General features: G+C 39.0%; 1 protein-coding gene across 1 annotated transcript in view; it reads left to right on the top strand.

Moving 5' to 3' along the window:
- Positions 1-23,740, top strand: part of ITPR2 (inositol 1,4,5-trisphosphate receptor type 2) — a 492,062-nt gene that overhangs the window by 362,613 nt on the left and 105,709 nt on the right. The window contains exon 46 of the mRNA XM_025402066.1: positions 21,015-21,122. Within this exon, the coding sequence (XP_025257851.1) occupies positions 21,015-21,122 (108 nt within the window). The remainder of the gene's footprint in view (positions 1-21,014; positions 21,123-23,740) is intronic.

Genomic DNA, 23,740 nt, shown 5'->3' with positions numbered 1-23,740 from the left:
TTGCAGGAAAACAAGCTCAGGGCTCCCACTGATTGGTGAGTGTGTAACAATAGTAGAAATAACGTGCACAATAAATATAATGTGCTTTAATCATCCCAAAACCATCCCCCCCCCCCCCCATGCCCCGGTCCATGGAAAAATTGCTTTCCACAAAACTGATCCCTGGTGCCAAAAAGGCTGGGGACTGCTGCTACAGATGGCTAGAAAGGAAACAGGTGAAATAGGTTAATATTGGCTGGAGTTACTGTATAAGGCTTTGTGGTGGGGCTTGCATTTTAGATGAATCTTATGGATTGATAAAATTTAGATAAACCGAGGAAAGCATTTTCATCATAGAGAAAATATGCACAGAGATGGGGGCAATATTCAGCATGCTGTGTGTGTGTATGTGACAGCCAGCTTCTCTGGGACCTTACATCAAGAAGAGAGAAAGCCGTGTGTTGCAACTGTGGGAGGTAGCTAGGGTGGGACACGTCCTATCAAATTCTGAAGGATTTTAAGTACCAAAAACTAATTACATAGAAATATTTATTGAAATGTGATATAGTATACATTTCTGCTAATTAATAGTTCCTTAGAGTACTTAGTTCTTTTTTTTTTTTTTTTTTTTTTTTGAGATGGAGTTTCACTCTTATTGCCCAGGCTGGAGTGCAATGGTGTGATCTTGGCTCACTGCAACCTCTGCCTCCCTGGTTCAAGCGATTCTCCTGCCTCAGCCTCCCGAGTAGCTGGGATTACAGGCGCACGCCACCACACCCGGCTAATTTTGTATTTTTAGTAGAGATGTGGTTTCTCCGTGTTGGTCAGGCTGGTCTCAAGCTCCTGGCCTCAGATGATCCACCCGCCTCAGCCTCCCTAAGTGCTGGGATTACAAGGCGTGAGCCACTGAGCCCGGCCAGAGTACTTAGTTCTTACTTCTGTTGCCATAAAATAAATGAGACGGTAATGATTCTATAAAATGCTGAACAGAATAATGCAGAGACAAATAGCATAGAAGTCTGCTTTAGAAAATATCCACCAACCCCAAAGCAATGTTATATCTTAAAATGATTATTTATTGATTGTACTTTTATTCATTTATAACCTGATATTATTATGCAAGTATTTTCAGATAAATCAATTATAAATAAACCCATGAGAAAATGTAACTAGTAAACACATAAGCCAATATAAAAATACTTACATCAGAGCACTAAGTAATATTCTGTATATATGGGTTTATGTGTGTACTTGCATGTATCTGCATATAATATTTATTGATTAACTTATTTTTCCTGCTCAGACATAAATGAAGAAAGCTTAACTATAGCTCAGGCACCATGGCTCACACCTGTAATCCCAGCACTTTGAGAGGCTGAGGCAGGTGGATCATTTGAGGTCAGGAGTTTGAGACCAGCCTGACCAACATGGTGAAACCCCATCTCTACTAAAAATACAAAAATCAACCAGGCATAGTGGCAGGCACCTGTAATCCCAGCTACTTGGGAGGCTAAGGCAGAAGAATTGCTTGAACCCGGGAGGCAGAGGTTACCGTGAGCTGGGATGGTGTCATTGCACTGCAGCCTGGGCGACAGAGCGAGACTCCATTTCAAAAAAAAAAAAAAAAAAAAGAAAGCTTAACTATATAGCTGACATTTTATCCTGAAGGCACACTGAGGAAGTATGAGCTAGGACAGAATGTCAGGACAGAGAGAGCCAACTAATTCTCGTTTAGTCAGTAGATCCAGTACTATAAAATCAAAGTGGTGTATGAAAACAGTTTTTCCTGCCAGGCACAGGGGCTCATGCCTGTAATTCCAGCACTTTGAGAGGCTGAGGTGGGCAGATCGCTTGAGGTCAGGAGTTCCAGACCAGCCTGGCCAACATGATGAAACAATGTCTCTGCTATTTTTACCAATGACGAAAACCACAATCACTTTTGCACCAACCTAATAAAAATACAAAAATTAGTTTGGCATGGTGGCATGTGCCTGTAGTCCCACCTACTCAGGAAGCTGAGGCACGAGCAGTGAGCTGAGATCGCACCACTGCACTCCAGTCTGGGCTGCAGAGGAAGACTTTGTCTCAAAAAAAAAAAAAAAAAAAAAAAAGTCAGCTTTCCTTGTGTAGTAACCCATGGAATCATGTAGGTATATGAGTCTTACTATTATGTGATGAGATTGCTCAGCTTTTCTGTTTTATGGCTGTTGGTGCATTTTGAGTTTCAGAATTATTTACAGAGCACAGCAAAGTGGCAGACCATTGTGACAAACTAATGCTGAAAGACAAATTGTTGAGCTAAAAAAAAAAAGTCAGGCTTCGGAAAGGGAAATAGTTACCCTTAGCCAGACCAAAAAAAAAAAAAAAAAAAGTCCCCTTCTATGTCACAACTAAGTGATTATTTGAAATTATAAGGTAGGGGAAAATTCTGAAAAGTCCCTTGTCAGGATTTATATTATTGACAAAATGTGATCGATTTTAGAAATATGAAATTAGCTGCTCTCAGAAAACTTCTAGAAATGTATCTCTATACATATATATGTAACTTTATATATATGTGTGTGTGTATATGTATGTATGTATGTATGTATGTATGTATCTATCTATCTATCTATCTATCTATGCTTTTCTGTTTCTTGTTGTCCGCTGTGTGAGACCTGAAAACAATTTGCAGGTTTCTGTTACTATGCCAGGGATTTGCAAAGTATTACATAGCAAATATTTTAGGCTTTTCAGGTTATACTGTCTCTTTTGCAAATACTCAACTCTTTCATTCTAGAGCAAAACAGCCATAGACAATATGTAAACAAATAAGCCTGGCTGTGTTCAAATATCACTTTATTTTAAAAAACAGGTGGCACACTGAATTTGACCTAGGAGCTGTATGTAGTTGGCCAAACCCTTCTTTAGATTATTTTTATAATCTTCACAGTTGAGAAGTTTCCTGTGTCCCATATCTGAAATATCCTTGTGAGAACTGAGTCATTTATTTTTAAATATTTTTCATGCTTATATTTATAGTGTTTAATTCACTTTGTATGTGAATGTAACTAACACACATACCCACAGACAGAGTGACATACATGTAGAGGTTCTGACTGCATAAAAAAGAACACTCCAGAGGTTCTTTCTCTGATTGCTGCAGTTCTGTGATTTAAGCATTCTATGGACAGTGGAAGCCTGATCATAAATGAGAATTGACTAGCAATTGACAGGGCAGGCACATGTTCATTCAGTAGATTCAGAATAGGAATGAATCAAGTATGAAACAGGTGTGTGGATGAATCAAGTAGAACAGAGGCAGAAGAAGGGGAAATGAAGGCAGAAGTCATTGAAATGAGATAGATCTAGGCATCCAGTCAGAGGGCAAACTAAAGAACCCTAGCTGGGGGCAAAGGTAGTCTTCTGCTTCCATCTGATATACAACTTGGGGAACACTGTGTATTAGAGTTGAGCTCTAAAGCAGTGGTTCTCAAGTTGTAGTGCATTAAATTCCGGGACTCTGACCCCAGACACTCTGATTGAGAAGATCTGGAGTAGGGCCTGCAATTGCTTTTTACCATATATCCTGGATATTTTTATTCAAGTTGTCTGCAGACCACAGTTTCAAAAAAAGCTGCTCCAGACTTTTCACCTTCTCAGCTTCCTTCCCTATTTGTCTGACAGCCTGATCATCTGATCCAGAGACAGCCTCTTCTCATTTCCTTCCCTTCCTTCTCTTTTTGTGCTCTCCACCTTCCTGGTACCAACCTAAGCTGATTGTTACTAACTTCATTTCTGTTAACTCTCCTTCTCAGAAATTAAAGACGTTTACCTCTGCCACTTATACACATGAAAATATATGTTGAAAAATAGCTTGCACCAAAACAAACGAGTAAAAACCACAACACTCTCCTCCATGGGTGTGCACTTCTTGTCCCCATAAGGCCATGTGAGAATCTGGAGTCTCTTACTGCTTTATATGCAAAGTCCCTAATGACCAAACAATAAGAAATGGCCAGAATAGCTAGGGTGCCGTAAGAGAGAGGACCAGGGGTGAGACACATGAGGGAGGCAGGGCCGGATCAGGAGGACATGCAGATCTTGCTAAGGGTTTTGGCCTGTATCCCAGGAGCAAGGAGAATCCATCACCACTGCCCTTTCCTAAGTCCAAGAACCACTTCATCTCTAGCTGATTGAATGTCTGGGAATGCCTTAAGGTGAGAGAAAATGAAGTGAGAGTCTTGGATGGTTCTAGGTATAGAGCTGGCTGGTGGACAGATGATGTTGCATTTCAAAAGACTGGAGACAGAGGAGGCTCGTGGTGAAATGGAAAGAGGAGCAGCTTAATTCTAGACTTTTGGTATTTAAGGAACTGATGGGACACTGGGGTGGAGGTGTACAACAGGCAGTTGGTTCTATGTCCTTGATTCTCAGGAAGGAGAGCCAGGCTTGGAACATAGATGTACGGAGACATTGGCATATAGATGCTGTTTGAACTTGCAGTTGTAGATGAGATTTCCTGGGAAAATCAATTGGAATGAGAGGAGTAAAAGATCAAGAGTTGAATCCTGAGAAATGGCAAACTTTAAAGGAAAGAAGGAGGAATTGAAACCCACAGAAATCGGTTGAAAATGAGAGGCCCGAGGGAATGTGATATAAAGGAAAGGGAGGAGAGAGATTCACAAAAGAAGGTGGGGCCAAAGGCCCTCAAGAACTCAATAAAGGAGGTGCAGCTATAAACTAGACCCATGGCTTTGGCCCCCAGCAGGTCACCAGCAGCCTTCTAACAACAGTCTATTGATGGACGGGAAGTAAGGGACACAAACTGGACCGCAATGAACAGAGGACGCTGTGGGATTTACTACCTGCAAAGCAGCCACAGGCCAGAATGCACAGTAGAGTCAGAGAAGCAGTGACTCAAAGCAGCTCAGCCAGAGTGTCCTCTTCAGATCCCTGTCTTAAGCAGAATGAGGGCAAAATATCAGTTATAAAACCTGGAGAAGAGGGGAGTATCAGAGAAACACTGGTGGCATTACAGCACAGATTGTCTTGCTGTCACTGAGCAAGTGTGTTATTTGTTCCCTAAATAAACTGCAATTGCTCTTCAGCAGAAGTATGTGTACGTTTAAAATGTCCACCCTCCTAGATTTCCTGAGGCTCCTCATATTTGTATTTGTTTCCCCTTAGCACAGCAGCATTGCCTAAAAGCAGTACCAGTAAAGGACTGATAGGAAACGTTCACAGACTCCAGTTTGCAAATGCAGCTCTTTATCTACCAGACTAGGAATTTGTTTAGCTTGTGTTGTGCCCACTCTGTGCGGTGCTTTGTAGTTCTCATCGGGGAAGGCCCGCTATGGGATCACAGCGACTGTGCTAATTAAATGTCAGTGGGTTTGGGAGCTGTGGCGAGGTCTTCCCGCTCAGCTCACCAAGACCCAAGCAGGAAGGAGAGGCACGTCAGCCTTCCTGAAGCTCATTAGGGTAGGAAGTACTCAGACTCAGACAGCTTCAGTGTTCAGATCCTAAATGGATGCTGCAAGAGGGCTCACAAATGAGCTCCAAAAGGAATAAACAAACTCATGTCTATGTAGTTTTAACAGAAAACAATTTTTATTTGGGCAAGTTTTCCTTGAAAATGTTCCCCTCCATCACCCCTCATTTTATTAGCTGTATCATTGATTCTAGAAGTGTCTCATGTTTATCTTGTTTTTATCATTGATCACGCCCTCATGTTTAACATTCACACAAACCAAGGGAGAACAAAGTAATAAACACACATATCAAGAAAATATCAATGCTTTGGGTGCAGTTGGTGACAGGCAACCAGGCCCTTTCTGGCTTCCCCTGGAGGGCCCTGACATTTTTCTTTCTTGGTTGTTCCGATCTGAGTGTGCTGCGTTGCAGGGAAACTGAGTCTTGATGTCATCAGCCTCTCCCTAAAATAACTCAGAGCCCCTTTTCTCCATGAGTGGCACGGTTCTCTAAGCGGCTACCAACTAGAAGTGCATTCACCAGGCCCCCTGTACCGTCCTCACCCGGACAGCCTGGCAGAGCTGCTCACTCCTCTCCACTCGTACTGCCAGTGTCTTCCTGCTGCCATCTTCATTTTGTGCCTGGACAACTGCAGTAGCCTCCTGTCTCTGTCTCCGGTTAAGTCCCTCTTCAATCCACTCTCCACAGGGAAGCCAAAATGATTAATTTCACTAAAAGATCAGCTGCTCCTGTCTGTCTCCTCACCAAATATTTCCATAGCTTCTGATAAAACAGAGTATGTACGTGCTCACCAGTATGCTCAGGCGACCCTTAGTGAGCATGCTCCTGGTTACTCTTATTTTTTTCTGTTATTTTAATTCATATTTATCGAGCATAATACATACTTCGTGTCAGGTGCCATGTCTCATCTAAATATCACAATAACTCTCTGAGGTAAATGTTCATAAAGTTCTCTTAGGAACCTCACTTGCAGAAGAAGAAAGTGAAGCTTAGAGAAGCTAAATGATTTCCCTGTGGCTGTTCAGTTAACAAGGAGGATACAGTGGAGTTGAACCCAGGTCTGTCCAGAGCCTGCGATGCTAACCACTGTACAATCTCACCCTCTAGCCATGTCTGTGACTGCCCCTCTTCATTGCACCGTATGTTACAGAATCTGCCCATATCCTTCACTACCACCTGGTCCAAACGAGCACCATCTTTCACCTGGGTTATTTGCAGTAGGCTTCTGACTCTTCCTGCTTCTGTTCATCCATGCATTCTGTAGAGTCTTCTCTAACACAGTAGCAACAGTGAACCCTTAAAAATGTAACACAGATTATGTCACCTCTCTGCTCAACACTTCCACAGCAAAAGTCAACTCTTGTGTTGGCTTCACAAGTCTCCCAATATGACCTGGCCCTCTTCCCCATCTCCCGTCTCTCTCTGGCCACTTTCCTCTTTACTTATTCTGCTCAAGCCACACTGGCCACCTGGCTGTGGCTTGGCGTCAATAACCTACTTTGTGTCTATAAGTTTCTGTTTCATAATCCTGCTTTGTATCTAGAAGTTTCTGCTAAAATGGTCTCTAACCATTTGATTTAAAATGGCAACCTCCATCCCCCAGTGCTCATTACTTCCATCCTCTGCTTAATTTCTCCTTGGCACTTGCACATTTTGATAGATGATATATTTGTTTCTATCTCCTCCGCCAACAGAAAGTTAGCTCTAGGAGGGCAGGAGCTTTGGTCTGTTTTGTTCACTATTATAGCCCGGAAGCCTAGAGCATTATTTGTTATACATCAGAGGTTCATTAACAATTATAGAATTGTTACCGGAGGCTGGGCAAGGTGGCTCACACCTGTAATCCCAGCACTTTGGGAGGCCAAGGCAGGCAGATCATGAGGTCAGGAGTTCAAGACCAGCCTGACCTACAAGGTGAAACCCTGACTCTACTAAAAAGTACAAAAATTAGCCAGGCATGGTGGCACGTGCCTGTAATCCCAGCAACTCGAGAGACTGAGGCAGGAGAATCGCTTGAACCCAGGAGGTAGAGGTTGCAGTGAGCGGAGATCATGCCATTGCACTCCAGCCTGGGCGACACAGTGAGACTCTGTCTAAAAAACAAAACAACCAAACAAAAAAAAGAATTGTTACTAGAAAGGGGTCCTGATCCAGACCCCATTAGAGGGTTCTTGGACCTTGTGCAAGAAAGAATTTGGGGCAAGTCCATAGAGGAAAGTGGAAGCAAGTTTATTAAGAAAGTAATGGAATAAAGAATGGCTACTCCATAAACATAGCAGCACCGAGGGCAGCTGGTTGGCTGTTTTAATGATTATTTCTTGATTATATCCTAAACAAGGGGTGGATTATTCATGAGTTTTCTAGGAAAGGGGTGGGAAATTCCTGGAACTGAAGGTTCCTGCCCTTTTTAGACCACGTAGGATAAGTTCCTGACATTGCCCTGGCATTTGTAAACCGTCATGGCACTGGTAGGAGTATCTTTAATCATGCTAATGCAATATAATTAGTGTATAATGAGCAGTAAGGACAACCAGAGGTCACTTTCATTGCCATCTTGGTTTTGGTGGGTTTTGGCCCGCTTCTTTACTACAACCTGTTTTATCAGCAAGGTCTTTGTGACCTGTGCCTTGTGCCAACCTCCTATCTCATCCTGTGACTAAGAATGCCTAACCTCCTGGGAATGTAGCCTAGTAGATCTCAGTCTCATTTTATCCAGCCCCTATTTAAGATGGAGTCATTCTGGTTCAAATGCCTCTGAAAGAATGAACATACAAGGCATATATTAATTATTGTGTTTAGCTCATGATGGCTTAGGTCATAGGAGAATTCTGTTTTAGTATTGAATGAGAGAAGTGGGTCTTTATGTTATGTTAATATGGCATATAAAGTACTTCATGTATCTGAAACTATTAATAACATCGTTTTACTTATAGATAATTCATGACCTCATTGTATAATCCCCAAGACGCTTACAATGCAGGCAGTAACTGTTCATATATCTATATGTTTATGTTCAATACCCCTCTTTAAATGGCTTCTTTACCAGTTGGTTATATATTTGTTAAGAAAGGACAATAAGTTTTTCTAAATGAGTTTTTCTTTACGTTTTCTCTTTCTTCCCTTCCTCTCCTTACTTTTCATGCCCTCTCTTTGTCTTTTCATTTGCAACCTGGGTCATTTAACTTCTGAATGACTAGATAACATTTAAAGGGTGTTGGGTGTCACAGAATGAACAAGTAACAAAATATATCTGCTCAAAATTCTTTGTCTCTTTTCAGTTTAATTCAATTGATCCGAATCCCTACTTAGAGTTGAAATTCACCTTGCCACCTCATTTCCTCCTTTATTAGGTTTGCCTTTGAAACGCAGAAGTTCATTTGAGCAGTAATTCTCTCACCTTTAAGAACCACTCTCTCACAAAAGCTGACCTTTTTTTTTTTTTTTAAGCAGCTGTTGATTAGACAGTTAAACAGAGAGATAGCAATGGCATATTTCTCAGTCTGACATAACTCAGAAATAGAAAGCTGAAGAAACCTGAAGTTGAAATGCTTTCAAGCAATTGAGCTTAAAGTTCCTGAAAATTATCTCGTAGTGCTTCTTCTCAGCTCCCCACATTCCACCCCCGATTTTACATCTGGCTAATTTGCGCACTTCAGATTGGATTCCTGAGCGCACACTGGCAGTGTGAGAACTGTTGCGGAACTCATCATTATAATTTCAAGCCTCTAATTAACCCACTTTAAAGTGGCTTTGTCAAGACTATGAGCAACAGAAAAGCAATTGACTCATTCTTGGAATAGGTATATCATAGAGAAAAGTAGAATAGTAAGATTGTGCTCTTCACTAAGCCTCATTGGTTCAGGAACTTAAGGAGCATTAAGAGCACAGATCCTGCAGTAATTCTCTTTGGTATATTATTGTAGGTGTTGTTATTTCACAGTTAGGTAAATTAGACATAAAAAGGTCAAACGACTTGAACGTGCTACCATAAAAGGTCAGTGATAAAGCCAGAAATCATTTCTCACTGTCGATCAGAAGCCACCCCCCATGCCCCACAGCAATTACTTTGAGAACAGGAACCCTCTAAGTTTTCCCAGTCAACCACAGGTACTAATTTAACATGGTCCAACATCTCAAAAAGATGACTTTCTTCACCTTTTGATGTTTGCCTTAAAAAAATCCCCAGAAACAGTGAAAGAATCAGAATGCTTTTAAAAGATAAGTGATGCTATCATTCCCATTTTTCTTATTGTTGTATATAAATGACTAGGAATTAAAACATTTCTGGCCAGGCACGGTAGCTAAAGCCTGTAATCCCAGGACTTTGGGAGGCTGAGGTGGGCAGATCACAAGGTCAAGAGATCTCAAGACCATCCTGGCCAATATGGTGAAACCCCATCTCTACTAAACATACAAAAAATTAGCTGGTCGTGGTGGTACGTGCCTGTAGTCCCAGCTACTCAGGAGGCTGAGGCAGGAGAATCGCTTGAACCTGGGAGGCGGAGGTTGCCGTGAGCCAAGATTGCGCCACTGCACTCCAGCCTGGGTGATAGAGCAAGACTCTGTCTCAAAAAACAAACAAACAAACACCACATTTCTCATATTTACATATAATATTGTAATTCATCATTTTCTAAAAACTCAATTTATTTCAGAAAATTAAACACATATGCCATTAAAATTGAACTAATAAATAAGCAAAAAATACTCTATGCCATCCTTCCATCCATCCGTCCATCCGTCCATCCATCCTTCCATCCATCTATCCATCCAAAAAGTATTTGTTAAACAACTCTTCTGTGCCAGACACTGTCCTAGATTATGAATACAACAGTAAACAAAACAAAATCCCTGTCCTTCTGTAAACTACATTCTAGGTGGAGGACATACTAAAATCCAATGAAGAATATTTCATACTCACATATTGTCTGAATTATCATGGAGAAAGATTCTTCTGTTCTGCTAGTGTTTCCCAAACCACACTTGAAATATGTGGGAGGGGACATGGATGGGAAATATCCAGCAAATTCATTTCTGGATGCTGGAAGAAGCAACTCAAGTAATATTACCTGGTCATCTCTGGATCTGAGGAAAGCATATTATTTCCTGTATGGGAGTAGTGAGACCCAGAAATTTCAAAGACTTGTCTTTAGTTACATCAAAAAGAAATAAGGTTGAAGAGATGTCTCTTTTCCATCAGTTCTACATAACGAAAGCAAAAACTCCTAGTGTACCTAATTTCAGGGTTTCCCAGAAATCAGTTTCTATGTCTATCTGTGCTTTAGATAACCCCACTTCACATGTGGAATTAGTTTCTTTTCTTGCTTCCTCACCCTGAAATGTTTTAACTCTTTTGACTAGGACACTACTGTAATGATTACTTTAGAATATTTTTGGTGGAATAGTGATTTCAGATAAGATGATCTACGTACACATTATTTTGTTTCATTTCATTTTGGTCACTCGGAAAATATTGGTATATATTCTTACATGGATATCAAAACCAATTAAGAATTATACCTCATTAAATTTCACATGAAAAATACAAAATAGTAAGCATTTTCCATTAAAGTGATGAATTATTTATAAAATCTTAAATCAGTAGCTTCTGAAGTATCAAAGTAGAAGTAGGAGAAGGTATAACCTGTTTTAGTTGAAAATGGAACTAAAGAATAAAATTTGCCTTAAATAACTGTAGGGAAAAATCTTGTTTTAGAAGATAAATTTTTTATCTCTTTTCATGAAAATAAACATATAAATTAATTCATAAACTAATATATTTCCTATATATTACATATAATTATACAAACCTCCTGGGATTAAAGTAGTTTTTACTCTTTTAGTACATGTCTTAGTCCATTTTCTGTTGCTATAAGAGAGTACCCGAGACTGGGCAATTAATAAAAACAAGAGATTTATCTAGTGGCTGGGAAGTCTGAGATGCAGGCATCTGCATCTGGTCACCTTCTGGTGAGGGTCTCGTGCTGCATCATCACATGGTGGAGAAAGGAAAAGGAAGCAAGCATGTGCTACCATGGCAAAGCCCAAAGCAGCCTTTCTGCATAACCTCCTGCTCTCAAGATACCAAGTCCAGTCCCTTGAGAGCGCGAATGCACTCACTTCCTCTGAAAATTAACCCAGTCCTCTCAGGAGCAGCATTAATCCCTCTTAATGACCTAATCACTTCCCAAAAACCCGACCTGCCAAAATCACCACACTGGGGACAAAATTTCCAACACATGCACTCTGGGTGACCCACTCCATGCAAAGCATTATGGAAATTCATGAGCCCAGAAATTAGAAGCTATGGGTGACAAATAACCAATTGTTTAAAATTAAGTGGAGCATATTTTGTACTTCTGATCCTAATCTCAATTTTTTTGAAAATGTGTTCAGTGAATGTACTGCTATAGAGTATCTACATGTTAACATTTCTCCTGTATGCTTTTAAAGGAAAAAAAAAAAAAAAAAAAAAAAAAAAAACTTCTTTAAAAAAACTCGATTCTTTTATGTTTAAGTTTGGTTAAAAAAAAAAAACTGGTGGATTTTCACTCAAGAATCCAAATTGCTTATGGTGATAACATCTACTATCTATTAGAACAGTGGTTTACAAATGTTAGCAGGATTGAAATCACTTGGAGGGCTCGTTAAAACAGATTGTGGGGTGCAGCAGGAGAGGGGTGTACTCCTTCGTAGTTTCTGATTTGGAAAGCTTGAGGTGGGGCCAAAGAACTTGCATTTCTAATATGCTTCCTGGTAATGCTATTTAGCTGTCCCAGAAACTCCATTTTGAGAACCATTCTATTAGGATGAGTGTTAGCAATCTGTAGGAAGGTTAGCTCCATCAAACGTCACAACACGTTGTTATGCTTGATGATAAAATCATAGTACAAAGATAGCATACTTACTAAAAACTGCCCTAAATCATTTTAAAGTGCATTTTTTTGTGGAACGTTTTCCTCCTTTTTTTCTCTCCTGCTTTGCCCTGCTTCAAGGGTTGAGCTGTCATGAATCAATTATTTATTATCATCACTAAGGTCTTTTATCAATTTTACTATAGTTTAAGACAGACCCTAATGAGTAGGAGTCTAAATCATTTGAAATTAGGGCATGTTTGCTTCTTTTTTTTTTTTTTTTTTTTGAGACGGAGTCTCGCTCTGTGGCCCAGGCTGGAGTGCAGTGGCCGGATCTCAGCTCACTGCAAGCTCCACCTCCCGGGTTTATGCCATTCTCCTGCCTCAGCCTCCCGAGTAGCTGGGACTACAGGTGCCCACCACCTCGCCTGGCTAGTTTTTTGTATTTTTTTTAGTAGAGACGGGGTTTCACCATGTTAGCCAGGATGGTCTCGATCGCCTGACCTCGTGATCCGCCCGTCTAGGCCTCCCAAAGTGCTGGGATTACAGGCTTGAGCCACCGCGCCCGGCCGCTTCATTTTTTAATTCTGGCAAATTTCTTGTTATTTTACACCTATCTTCGTCTTAGTTTGGCTATCATTATAAAGGAAATAAACTGATAGCTAAGAACCATAGTGGATTTTTAAAAAGATAATAGATAAACGTAACTTACAATATTTTTAAAACTCCTTGGGTGAAGGTTGTATAGTGCAGAGTGATGCTGGTGGCATTCTAGAGTCGCTCCTTCAGTACTGCTGGGGAGGGAAGGGATCAGTTCCTTACTTTCCTACAGTGTGTGGGGTTTGTGGTGTGTGTGTGTGTGTTTGTGTGTGTGCGCGTGTGTGTGTGTGTGATGAGAGAAAGCTGTCTTTAGAGCTCATGATTTCCTTTAGGTCTGTGGTCCTTTGTTCTGGTTGTCCATGAATCCTCCAGAGCTGTCTTGCAAGGTACTCGAGAGTTTGTGTTGTCTCTTCCCGAGGTTTGTCTGTATTCTTTGGAATGATCACCCCTGCTGTCCTTTCTGTCCACTGCCACATTTTTCTTCTGGCTGTGCTTTCTTTAAGGCTTTCTCTTTAGATTCTCAAAAACCTATTTTGAAAGTTGAGAAACATGAACATTGCTTCTTTCTTTTTCCATTCCAGTTATATACCAAAATCTACTCAAGATGATATGGACAACTCTGTTTGACTAGGGAACAAGGGTGTCTGGGAAAGAAAGAAGGACAAGAATTAACTTTCCAAGAAAGACAGATTTGTTAGCTTTTCTAACGAATCCATTCCATTGTACTATTTGGTGGGGTATAAGGGCTTTCATCTGCTTCCCATGGCCCATCTCATACCCTTTCCCATTTTTCCTCCTGACTTTCCCCTCCTGCTCCACTCTAAGGTTCTCAACCCCTCTGGAAACTACTATCTCCTCTTTGAGAAAAGAGTGTATACAGCCCTTCATGTGTCTTCTGGATTGTTTAGCTTCAGACTTATGCTGGATATTCCTGGTGGTTTCTGGCTGCCTCACTTCTGCTGACTAAAGTGGGGAGAATGTGCTCCTCCCTACTAGGAATTCCTGAAGCTGATCTTCTAAAGTGATCTAAATACCAAATATTCACTTGCCATAGAGCCATAGTGAATATTTTCTGACTGAGACCACACAGTTGAGTCTCATGTGGGAAAGACTTTTCTTCTTTCTCACAGGACTCTGACCTTACTAACGGAGGAGTAATTCTGGCATCAGTATTTGGGAAGACCAGTTATTTTTTCTTTGGTCTGTGTTCTTTATGAAGGACCTCACAGTACTGCAAGGAACCCTGAGCAGATGGCACCATGCCCAAATGGATCCTGTCTTATCCCCAAATTCCGTATTTAAGAGAAAGGAAAAAAGAGATGAATAGAATCTCAGTTTATCTTGCCATAGTCGAGAGAAAAGTTCCTTGGTGGTTTTTATTAACTTCCTAGGGCTGCCATAACAAATATCCACAACTTGGAAGCTCGCAATGGCAGACATTTCTTGTCTCACGGTTCTGGAAGCTGAAAGTCCTAAGCCAAGGTGTTAGCAGGAACATGCTCTCTCTGAAGGCCCTCGAGGAGGATCCTTCCTTGCCTCTTTTCAGTGTCTGGTGTTTGCCAGCAGTTCTTGGCATATGTTGGCTTATATCACTCCAATATCTCCTGTGTTATTACATGGCATTCTCCTTTTGTGTCTAACTGTGCCTGTATTTCCCTGTTCTTGTAAGGACTCTAGTCATAGGATTAAGGCCCACCCTAATCCAGTGTGACCTCATTTAACTTCATCACAGCTGCATCTCCTGTTTCTGAATAAGATCACATTCATAGGTACCAGGAGACAAGATCTGAACATGTATATCTTTTTGGCTTGATTTGGACACAATTCAACCCACCACAGTATTCTGTGTTTGAACTCACACAGGCATTTAGTGTAGCTCCCAATTCCCTTCTAGTCCTCTTCTCATTGCCCATCCTCCATGGCTTGGCTCATGGGATCCCTCTGTCTATACAGAACCACTTCCTCATGCCATTCTTTCTTCCTCCTTTCTACCTGGACATTTCATCCATTCTTTAAAACCTTTATCAGATGCACTTCTTACATGGTTCCTTTCCTCGTGCCACCGAATCTAATGTGATTCCTTGTAATTCTGCCCTCATTTTTCCTTGTATTAATTACATGTCTATCATTGTTTTAATTCCTCCAACTAGAAAGTCGGTTGCCTGAAAGAAGAAAATAAGTATTGCTCATCTCTATCATCCCACGGTAGCTAAAACCGTGCTTTGCACTTTACAGGGTCACAGAATCAGAGAAAAAAAAAAGCAGATGTTTTGCAAACAAGAGGCTTCCATATTTTGCACACTAGAATAGGTAAAGCCTTAGTTTTTGCCCCCTTCTGCTGATTTTTCTCTGCTTCAAATAGGGGTAGTGTTTGGCATGAAGGCATTGTATTGTAATACAATTGCCTGAATATACAAGGCAATTATTCTGACTTCAGGCTCCAGCTCACTTTGTGATCTTGGGAAAGCCAATTGCTATGTCACAGTTTTACCAATTAATAAAATTGGAACTCACATAAAGAAAATACAGATGAAAAGTAGTAAGGAATAATTATTATTGAATGTCATTGAAGTATGGTTTCTTGATTTTTTTTCTCCATCCTTACTTGGACCCGAACTGAAATGAACATTAAAATCCTAGTGATAAGAAGATAAATGTGAAATGGATAATAAAGGATACCACTAAAAATAAAAAGCCCAAGTCTGTCATCTTTATTCCCTAATCTTGGATTCAAAAAATACATGGTGTTTCTCAAAGACCCTGCTGCAGGTTATATATGTTTATGTATAAGGTTTGCATTTATGTGTCTGTCTGTATTTTATGAATATATACATATACATGTTTTTATTCCTATTGAGTGATGCATCTGTATTTAAATTACAAATGTGTCATGATTGATAATGATATGCATGATTTTCCTTTTGTCTTCAACATATAATGAAAGAATCTCTTGGTAGTCTTTCCTGTGGGGAATGTCTTTATTTTTTCTTAAGGCTGACTATCCACCAATGCTTTGGATCCTCTCCTCACTAATCTGTATGCATGCACTATATCTACCCATGTGTTCATTGCATTGTTATAAAGCTTTAATATTATGATATGTAATAAATTATCTCAGGCCTAGTTTTTCTATTTGTAATAAGGACCTAATAAGTGTTCCTTGTTGCTAAAATTCTTTTGAAACTGCATACTAACTGGGTGGGCATCATTTGCACACCATATATAAAACAATTGCTACCATTTTGGCTCATCAAGATTGTTGTGGAATACAAGTATTTCTAAGACCCAGAGATTTCCCCCCATGGCAAATTCAGACTCTCATTATCATTAATATTGATTGTTGGTTGGCTTTCTGGAACATGTTTGTATAGTGATATCAGCTAATTTCAAGTCCTGTTGGGAGCATCTTTGTCAATAGTAAAGTTGGCTATCGTTAAGACAGCAGTCCTTGAATATCTTCATTAGCAGTTTTTCAGTTTTTAATTAGGTTCTAAATTAGATTTCTTATTGTTACAACTCTCCACAGATGTGCCATACTTGTGCAGAAACTTACCAGGTATTTTTACCTTTGGTTTCCAAAGCACATAATAGTAAATGGTGTGATTGCTGCTTTGGATGCTGGGGTTTTTTTCTGTTTTTTTTTTTAAGTCATATGAAAGGATACATGGCATATAAAAGTGTGGAGTAGACAAATGTGGCTAAAGAGTCCATCACTAAGACAACCGAATATCTTTGGTTGGCAGTGCGTTCATTCTACAGAATATTTTAAATCAGATTGCATGTATAGGGGACTAAATCCTTTAAAAACTATTGAGCATATGTTAATTGGCTTCTAAGACATTGTATTGTGCTTTCAGTAAACTGTTAATTTGGACCAGGAAAGCTCTGTATTGATGTCAGTCATTTTTATGCATTTCACAGTCATCAAGTTATTCCTTAATTCTTTTGCATTTTGTCTATATAATAGGAATGCTATCCTTGCTTTATCATATAGGGTTCCATTCAACATTGATTGGGTACCCAATAAAAGTGGAACTCACATTAAAAAAACACAGATGAAAAGTACTAAGAAATAATTATTATTGAATGTCATCAAAGTGTAGTTTCTTGATTTTTTTTTTACCTTGTCCTTACTTGGACCCAAACTGAAATGAACATTAAAATCCCAATGGTAAGAAGATAAATGTGAAATGGATAATAAAGGATGCCACTAAAAATGGTTATTTCCTTCCTCCAAATAGCTTATAATCTATTGGAATACATATGAGTACATAAATAACTATCAAACAAGAAAAAATATTAAAATATTTTCTTTCTACAAATACTAGAATTTGTACCATTGTCTGATTTCTATTATTTGCCCTTCTTCTTTACAGAGGATGAAACAGAGAGATAATTCATTGAGGCTTAAGAGTTGTTGTCCACTTTAAATTTATGAATATATGTTACTAACTAGCCCATTTCTTCATTGATTTCAACAAATATTTATTGAGTCTATTTTATGTATCAAGTTCTGTTTTTGGCGCCGAGAACAAAGAGATGAGTAAGACCAGGCCCTTTATTTGAGGATGTCACAGACCACTGGAGAGAAATAATAGTTACTCAGATACAACATGAGAAATTTCATAATATAGATATGTGCAGGGCGCTATCAGAACACAGAACAGGGAGGAGCAAATAAGCCTCATTAGTCAAGACCCTCTATTACAAAGAATATGAAAGATTTCCAGGTAGAAAAAAAGTGAAGTTTTCTCTGTTTTGTTTGTATTGTTCTTTTTCAATTATATATTTCAAATTTTCAAAGATATGTAAAGATGGCTTATCTAATCATGAATGAAAATATTGTTCTAATACTTTGAACATGTGAAGGGAGGCCTAGGTGGATGTTTTTTTTTGTTTGTTTGTTTGTTTGTTTGTTTGTTTTTGAGTCCCTTTTAGAACGCCTCTTCTCTGCAATAAAACAAGACAAATGCAGAATCATGTCATTAAGTCAACAGGAGGAAGAGAGGCCCACAAATGTTTCTGTTAAGCAGGATATACTAACTGAAAATGATTTGTATAGATCTGTTTACTATTACATTAAATAACATTATTGGTTTCTTAAAATAACTGCAGCAATTTTTGACCCTATGAAGTGATCGTAAAGAAGTAAAAGTTTTTTAATAAATAAACTTAGGAGAAATTATTCAAATTACTATCTCACCTTGGGAGACTATCAGTTATGTAAGATTTAAAGAGTTCCAGTATTTAAGTATCTCTTTTTTATGTGTTGTTGACCTTACCCAACAAAACTATAGATCTCATTATTTACAACTCTCTTTATACTCCATGACTTTACCCAGGCAGCTGAATATTGCCGGAGAAAAACACACAAATATGGTTCCTGGCCTCCCTTTGACCATAACATAAGGGAGACCCTTAAGGCTTCCTGGCAGTACTACTGTATTTCCAAGTCCATGTACTTTCACTAGCTATTTTATAGCTGCTTTTCATCAGTTATCCAACACCTCCTCTCTCGTCCTCATTATCAGCTTCCTACTGCACTGAGAAAAAAAGTAACCAGAAAAGAACTTCTCAGTGTTCCCATCATCACAACCACCCAACCTCCTGAATCTGTGCCCATATTCCCTGCTGTCTCTAAGGGTAAATTTGTTCCTATCTAAGGCAAACCCCTTTACAAATGTTCTAGATCATTCCACTCTCACCTAGTCAAGATGTTGCTCTAGTGAATAGTCCCTTTCAAAACCAAACAAACACGATGTTCTATTTTCCGTATTTAAAAAATCCACCTTTATCCCTGCCCTTTTATCTACCTGCCATCCTATTTCTTGGCTCTCCCTCACACCTGCAGTCCTCAAGAGTTGTTTCTACTCACTCTCCTTGTATATACCTCCTCGCCTCCCATTCTTTTTTAAACTCACTACAATTAAGCTTTGGTATCCACCACTTCCTAAAACTGCTGCTGTGAAGCTTTTCAGTGATTTCTGAGTTGCTAAACCAAATGACATTTCCCTGTCCTCATTTGGTTGGACTTACCTGCCGCATTTAATGCAGATAATCACTCCCTCCCTCTTGAAATTATTTATTCCCTTGGCTGCAATACACCTGGCTGCGTGGGGTTTTGTGCCTACCTTGCTTAACCAACTTTCTTAGTCTAATTTGCTGGTGTCTTTTCTCTTACTAACCTATATTAGAGTTCCGTGGAGCTCCTTTCTCTGTCTAAGCTCACTTTTAGGTGATCTCACTAAGGCTCATGATTTTAAGTATCAGCCATATACTGACGACCCCTCCATGCACAGCTCCAGCCCTGACCTCTGCCCAGAATTCCTGACAAACAAATCCAACAGCCCACTCCTCATCTAAAGCTTCACATGTCCACAACCAAAGTCCTGATTTTATCCTGCTAAATGTACTCCTCCTACATTTTTTCTTAGTAAATGGCAAACAAATCCAATAGCCCACTCCTCGTCTAAAGCTTCACATGTCCACAAAGTCCTGATTTTATCCTGCTAAATGTACTCCTCCTACATTTTTTCTTAGTAAATGACATTTCTAAACTATTAATTGCTCAGGTCAATAACTTTGGAATCATCCTTAATTCTCTTTCTTTCATGCCCCAGATCCAATCAGTAAAGAAATCATGCCAGTTTTGCCTTCAAGAACTGGCCACTTCTTAAAACATGCTGAGGTACCTAAATGATTACAGTAATTTTATGCTTTCAAACTCATTGAGATTTTTAGAAACCCCTATAAGTCACAACAAGTTTCATGACTATGGTTTGTAATAAAAATGTGTATAATTCAAATTTAGTTCAAAAAAACATAAATAGAAAATAGGAAATGGTTTTTTTGAGTGATTGATTAATGACCCTGAAAACCAATTCTGAAATAACAATTTTCAAAATGATTTGCTCTAGAGCAACATCAGTGTAATGAATATTTAGCTTACCAAATTATCACTTATAAGGATAATGTTCATTTGGTTTTCTAGGTTCTGAATTATTATTTAAAATTCATCTCCATGATTATAATCACAGTTTGTATTAAGATCTCATGAATCATAGGAAAACTTATCGCTCTATTATGTTGATAAAATACTGGCTCTACCATTTTCTAGCGATGTTATCACAAACAAGTTCCTCACACTCTCCGTGCTTCAGTTTCCTCATCTGTCAATGGCAATAATAAAGAGTGCCTACCACTGAATTTCTTAGTAGGTTCAAGTAAGATCATGTACTTGAAGTACTTAGAATTAGTACCTGGCATGGAGTTGGAGGCAGGCACTGTGCTAGGAATGAGAGAGTTCTGTGGTAGAGTCTTTGTTAGTAGAAGCCCTCAGGAAATTTAAGCATTAATAGGATATTTGATAAGTGAAAGACATTGCAAGATTTCAGGAATTGCTCGAGACAACCATAAAAGAGACATCTGAAGGCAACATGTATTACTAATGTACACGGTGAGAGAACTAGCCAGCAAATGCTGTAGACATTCAAATGAGAGAGAAAGATGACTTCCACCACCAGCAGTTTAAAATAATTTATGGTGAAATTTTTGCTTTTTTAAATGCCCAATTTCAGTGACAATAAAATCAAGATCTATACCCAGAAAGCACTAATTTTGGCTTACAAACGTGCAGAAACATAGGACTTTATACCAACTACTAATGTAGAGCTTAGATTACATGCTATAAGAGAAACTCTTCTGAAATACAGATACCTATTTATGTGTGTGTAGGAAAAACACACATTTATATTGTCCCCACTACTCACTGATTTATTGCACTGTTGATCACTTTGTTTTTATGTGTATGTAGTGTAAATTTACTATAGACAGTATCAATTACGTATCACTGGGAACATTTCTTCTTCCTGGTACAATCATATATTTACTGAAGACATAGAGTTAATCAACAAATATTAATGGCTGATCATTGTGATTTCATTATCTCTGCCTTTCAAATACAGACATGCTTTCCTGAAGTGTAACTAATTGTCCTTAACCCTAGGACTGTGAAGCTATGTGTACAAGTAGACAAAGTTATTTCAAAGTTCGACCCCAGGAAAGGGTAAAAAAGGACCTAAAACCTTTATCTTTTCCCCGTTCTAGTTGGCCCGCCACAATAAACTGTTGCAGCAGATGCTCAAACCAGGATCGGATCCAGATGAAGGAGATGAAGCCTTAAAGTATTATGCCAACCACACTGCACAGATTGAGGTAACCATCTATTATTTATTGAAAGGGACCAACTGTGAAAAGTTATGCTTACTTTCTATTTTAGACCATTTTCATATTTTTTTCTAGAGCAATGATGCAGAATTGAGTGGTTTAAACTGAAAAATGTATAGTAAAAGGATGAGTGAGGAGTGATGTATAGGAAAATGAGGTGTACATCTTTCAAAGTTGTCTTTTTACTAAGACTGTGTGTAAAATTTCTTTTGTAATTAATAGATTTTTTTAGCCATAGAAGCAATTAATCATTGCAGAGCAATAGTGTTTGAGAGATGGGATTATTATAATAGAAGCCTTCATTCAGGAAAAGGTTTCTTTTTTAAAATTGTGGAAGGCTTATTAAAATAGAGATCTCCAACAATTCACAAGTGGAGTAAACATGAAAGAAACTAATACAGTTTTCATATTGATACCATAGCCTTGGAAAGGTTTAACAGTTTCCATTTTCAGTATGCAGCAATTGACCTCCCCCGACCCTCATAAATGAGACATTATTTAATGGCTGGTGGCAGTTCAGGAGGGGTGGGTCAAAATGGACTTGTCATTATGTGTTCTGAGACCCATCTGGCTGACATTTACTAGCTATGGTATCATTTTGACACTGGCTGGCAGAGCTAATCAGGCAGAAGTGAGCAGAGTAGTTGATGCTTGTCACTCCTATAATTTACGTTTATACATTCATTCATTTTGGCAGATATTTTTTACTTTTCAGCAGAGTGCATAATGGGCATCACTGTGTTCACTCTCGGGATATATAACCCCTACACTGTATTGTTTACTGTTGCCAAACCTTTGTGTCACAGAAGTGGATACCTTGCTCACATTTGTAAACATTAATAGTACCACAACTTTGGTGTTGGACTTGACTTAGTGGAACCCATGAGTTGGACTAGCAGGAAAAAAATTTCTGTACAAGTAGAAATAGGTCATCAAACCATGAAGTTCTTAAAGAAGATCCCAGAAGTCAAAGTACCAAGCTAGGAGATCAAAAGAGACCAGGGAATAGGAAATAGAGTGAGCAGGCCATGGAGAGAAGTTTGATTAATGTCTGTGAGAGATGGGAGCTGTTGTTTGATGTTGTTTTATTGATTCCAGCAGTGAGGAGAGATTTAGCTATAAATACACACATTCAGTAAATATTTACTGAGCACTTACTCTCTACCAGTTCACACATATAGAAGATAATTCTGTGTCATAAGTATATAAACAAAGGGCCAAGGAAATGTAGAGAAAATAATAATTAGTGGTGCCTGAGCAATTTCAGGATAGATTTCACTGAGAAGTTACCGTTAAGAATGTATTAAAGATTGAGTATGAGTTTCTCCCTCAGAAAGGGGATTTCAGAAGGAAGAAAGTAAGTGAAGGGAAGGTAAAAAACACAGGAAGGAGATGACTATTTTCAAAAGATCAATCTGGTTGCTGTTTGGAGACAAGACTGGAAAAGAGAGTGGGATCGAAAACACACATAGATCAGATAGAAAGATATCGTAATGGTAAATGTGAGAGATGATGATACCGAAGATGGCTGGACTGGAAAATACATATATATAGATACATGCATGTACCTCTCTATATAGTGATATATATATATATAGTAAATACACACATATACATACATATTGACAGGGCTTGAAGTTGAATTGCACATGTTAGGAGAATGGTGTGCAAAAGGATGTCCTCGGGCTACTCATTTGAATAAATGAGCAAAAGTTGGTGCCATGTATGAGAATGCTAGGAGAGAGTGAAGTTTGGTAGCTAAAAGGTAGAAGAAGATTATTTGTTCATTATTGGATAGATTGAATTCGAGGTGACTTTCAGTCATCCATGGAGTTCGATATACAAGTCCAGGTTTCAAAGGAGTGGTCCAGGCTGATGAACTCATTGATCAGTTCTCATGTTCACCCAAAGCCAGCTCACATGACCTACTCAGAGAGGCCTTCCTCCCTTCTCCAGGCATTCATTAATTTCATCTCACTGTGTATGCTTCCACAGCAGTTTGGTTATTCTGTTAGTTTAATATTTATCACATTGGAATATTACTAGCTTCATATATGTCACTTCTCCTTTACTTGAGGCAGGGACTGGTCTTGGTCATCTTTGTATTTCCAAAACTGAACCCTGTGCCTTGAACGTAACCACAACAATTCATGTTATTGAGAATAATAGTTTGTCTGCAAGTTGTAGACTTAAAGACCCTGGGAAATAGGAAGAGCCTCGTGTCTAATCACCCATCTAAGAAGATATTGCCCTGTAATAATCTGCTTCTGCTTTAAATTCTTCCTGCCATAGAGTTCTCACTACATCACAAGGAAACTGATCTGATTTTGAATGACTCTAATAATTAGAAACTTTTTTTTTAAATAAAGAATTAACATTAGCCCATTTTAATATTGACTTTCAGAACATTTTTCCCCCTCAACATGATAGCTTGATTCTAACATCTGAAGAGCCATCATGATTACTAAACTACAAGCTCTTACCCATTGGGGTTCGTGTTGTTTTTTCTCCAACATGCCTCACCTAAAGACTGAATAAGCAGGCCAGGCGCGGTGGCTCAAGCCTGTAATCCCAGCACTTTGGGAGGCCGAGGCGGGTGGATCACG

Source organism: Theropithecus gelada, chromosome 11 (assembly GCF_003255815.1).
Source record: "Theropithecus gelada isolate Dixy chromosome 11, Tgel_1.0, whole genome shotgun sequence".
Classification (NCBI taxonomy): Eukaryota; Metazoa; Chordata; class Mammalia; order Primates; family Cercopithecidae; genus Theropithecus; species Theropithecus gelada.
The sequence above is the reverse complement of the archived record's forward strand: the minus strand, read 5'-3'. Positions and strand labels throughout refer to the sequence as shown.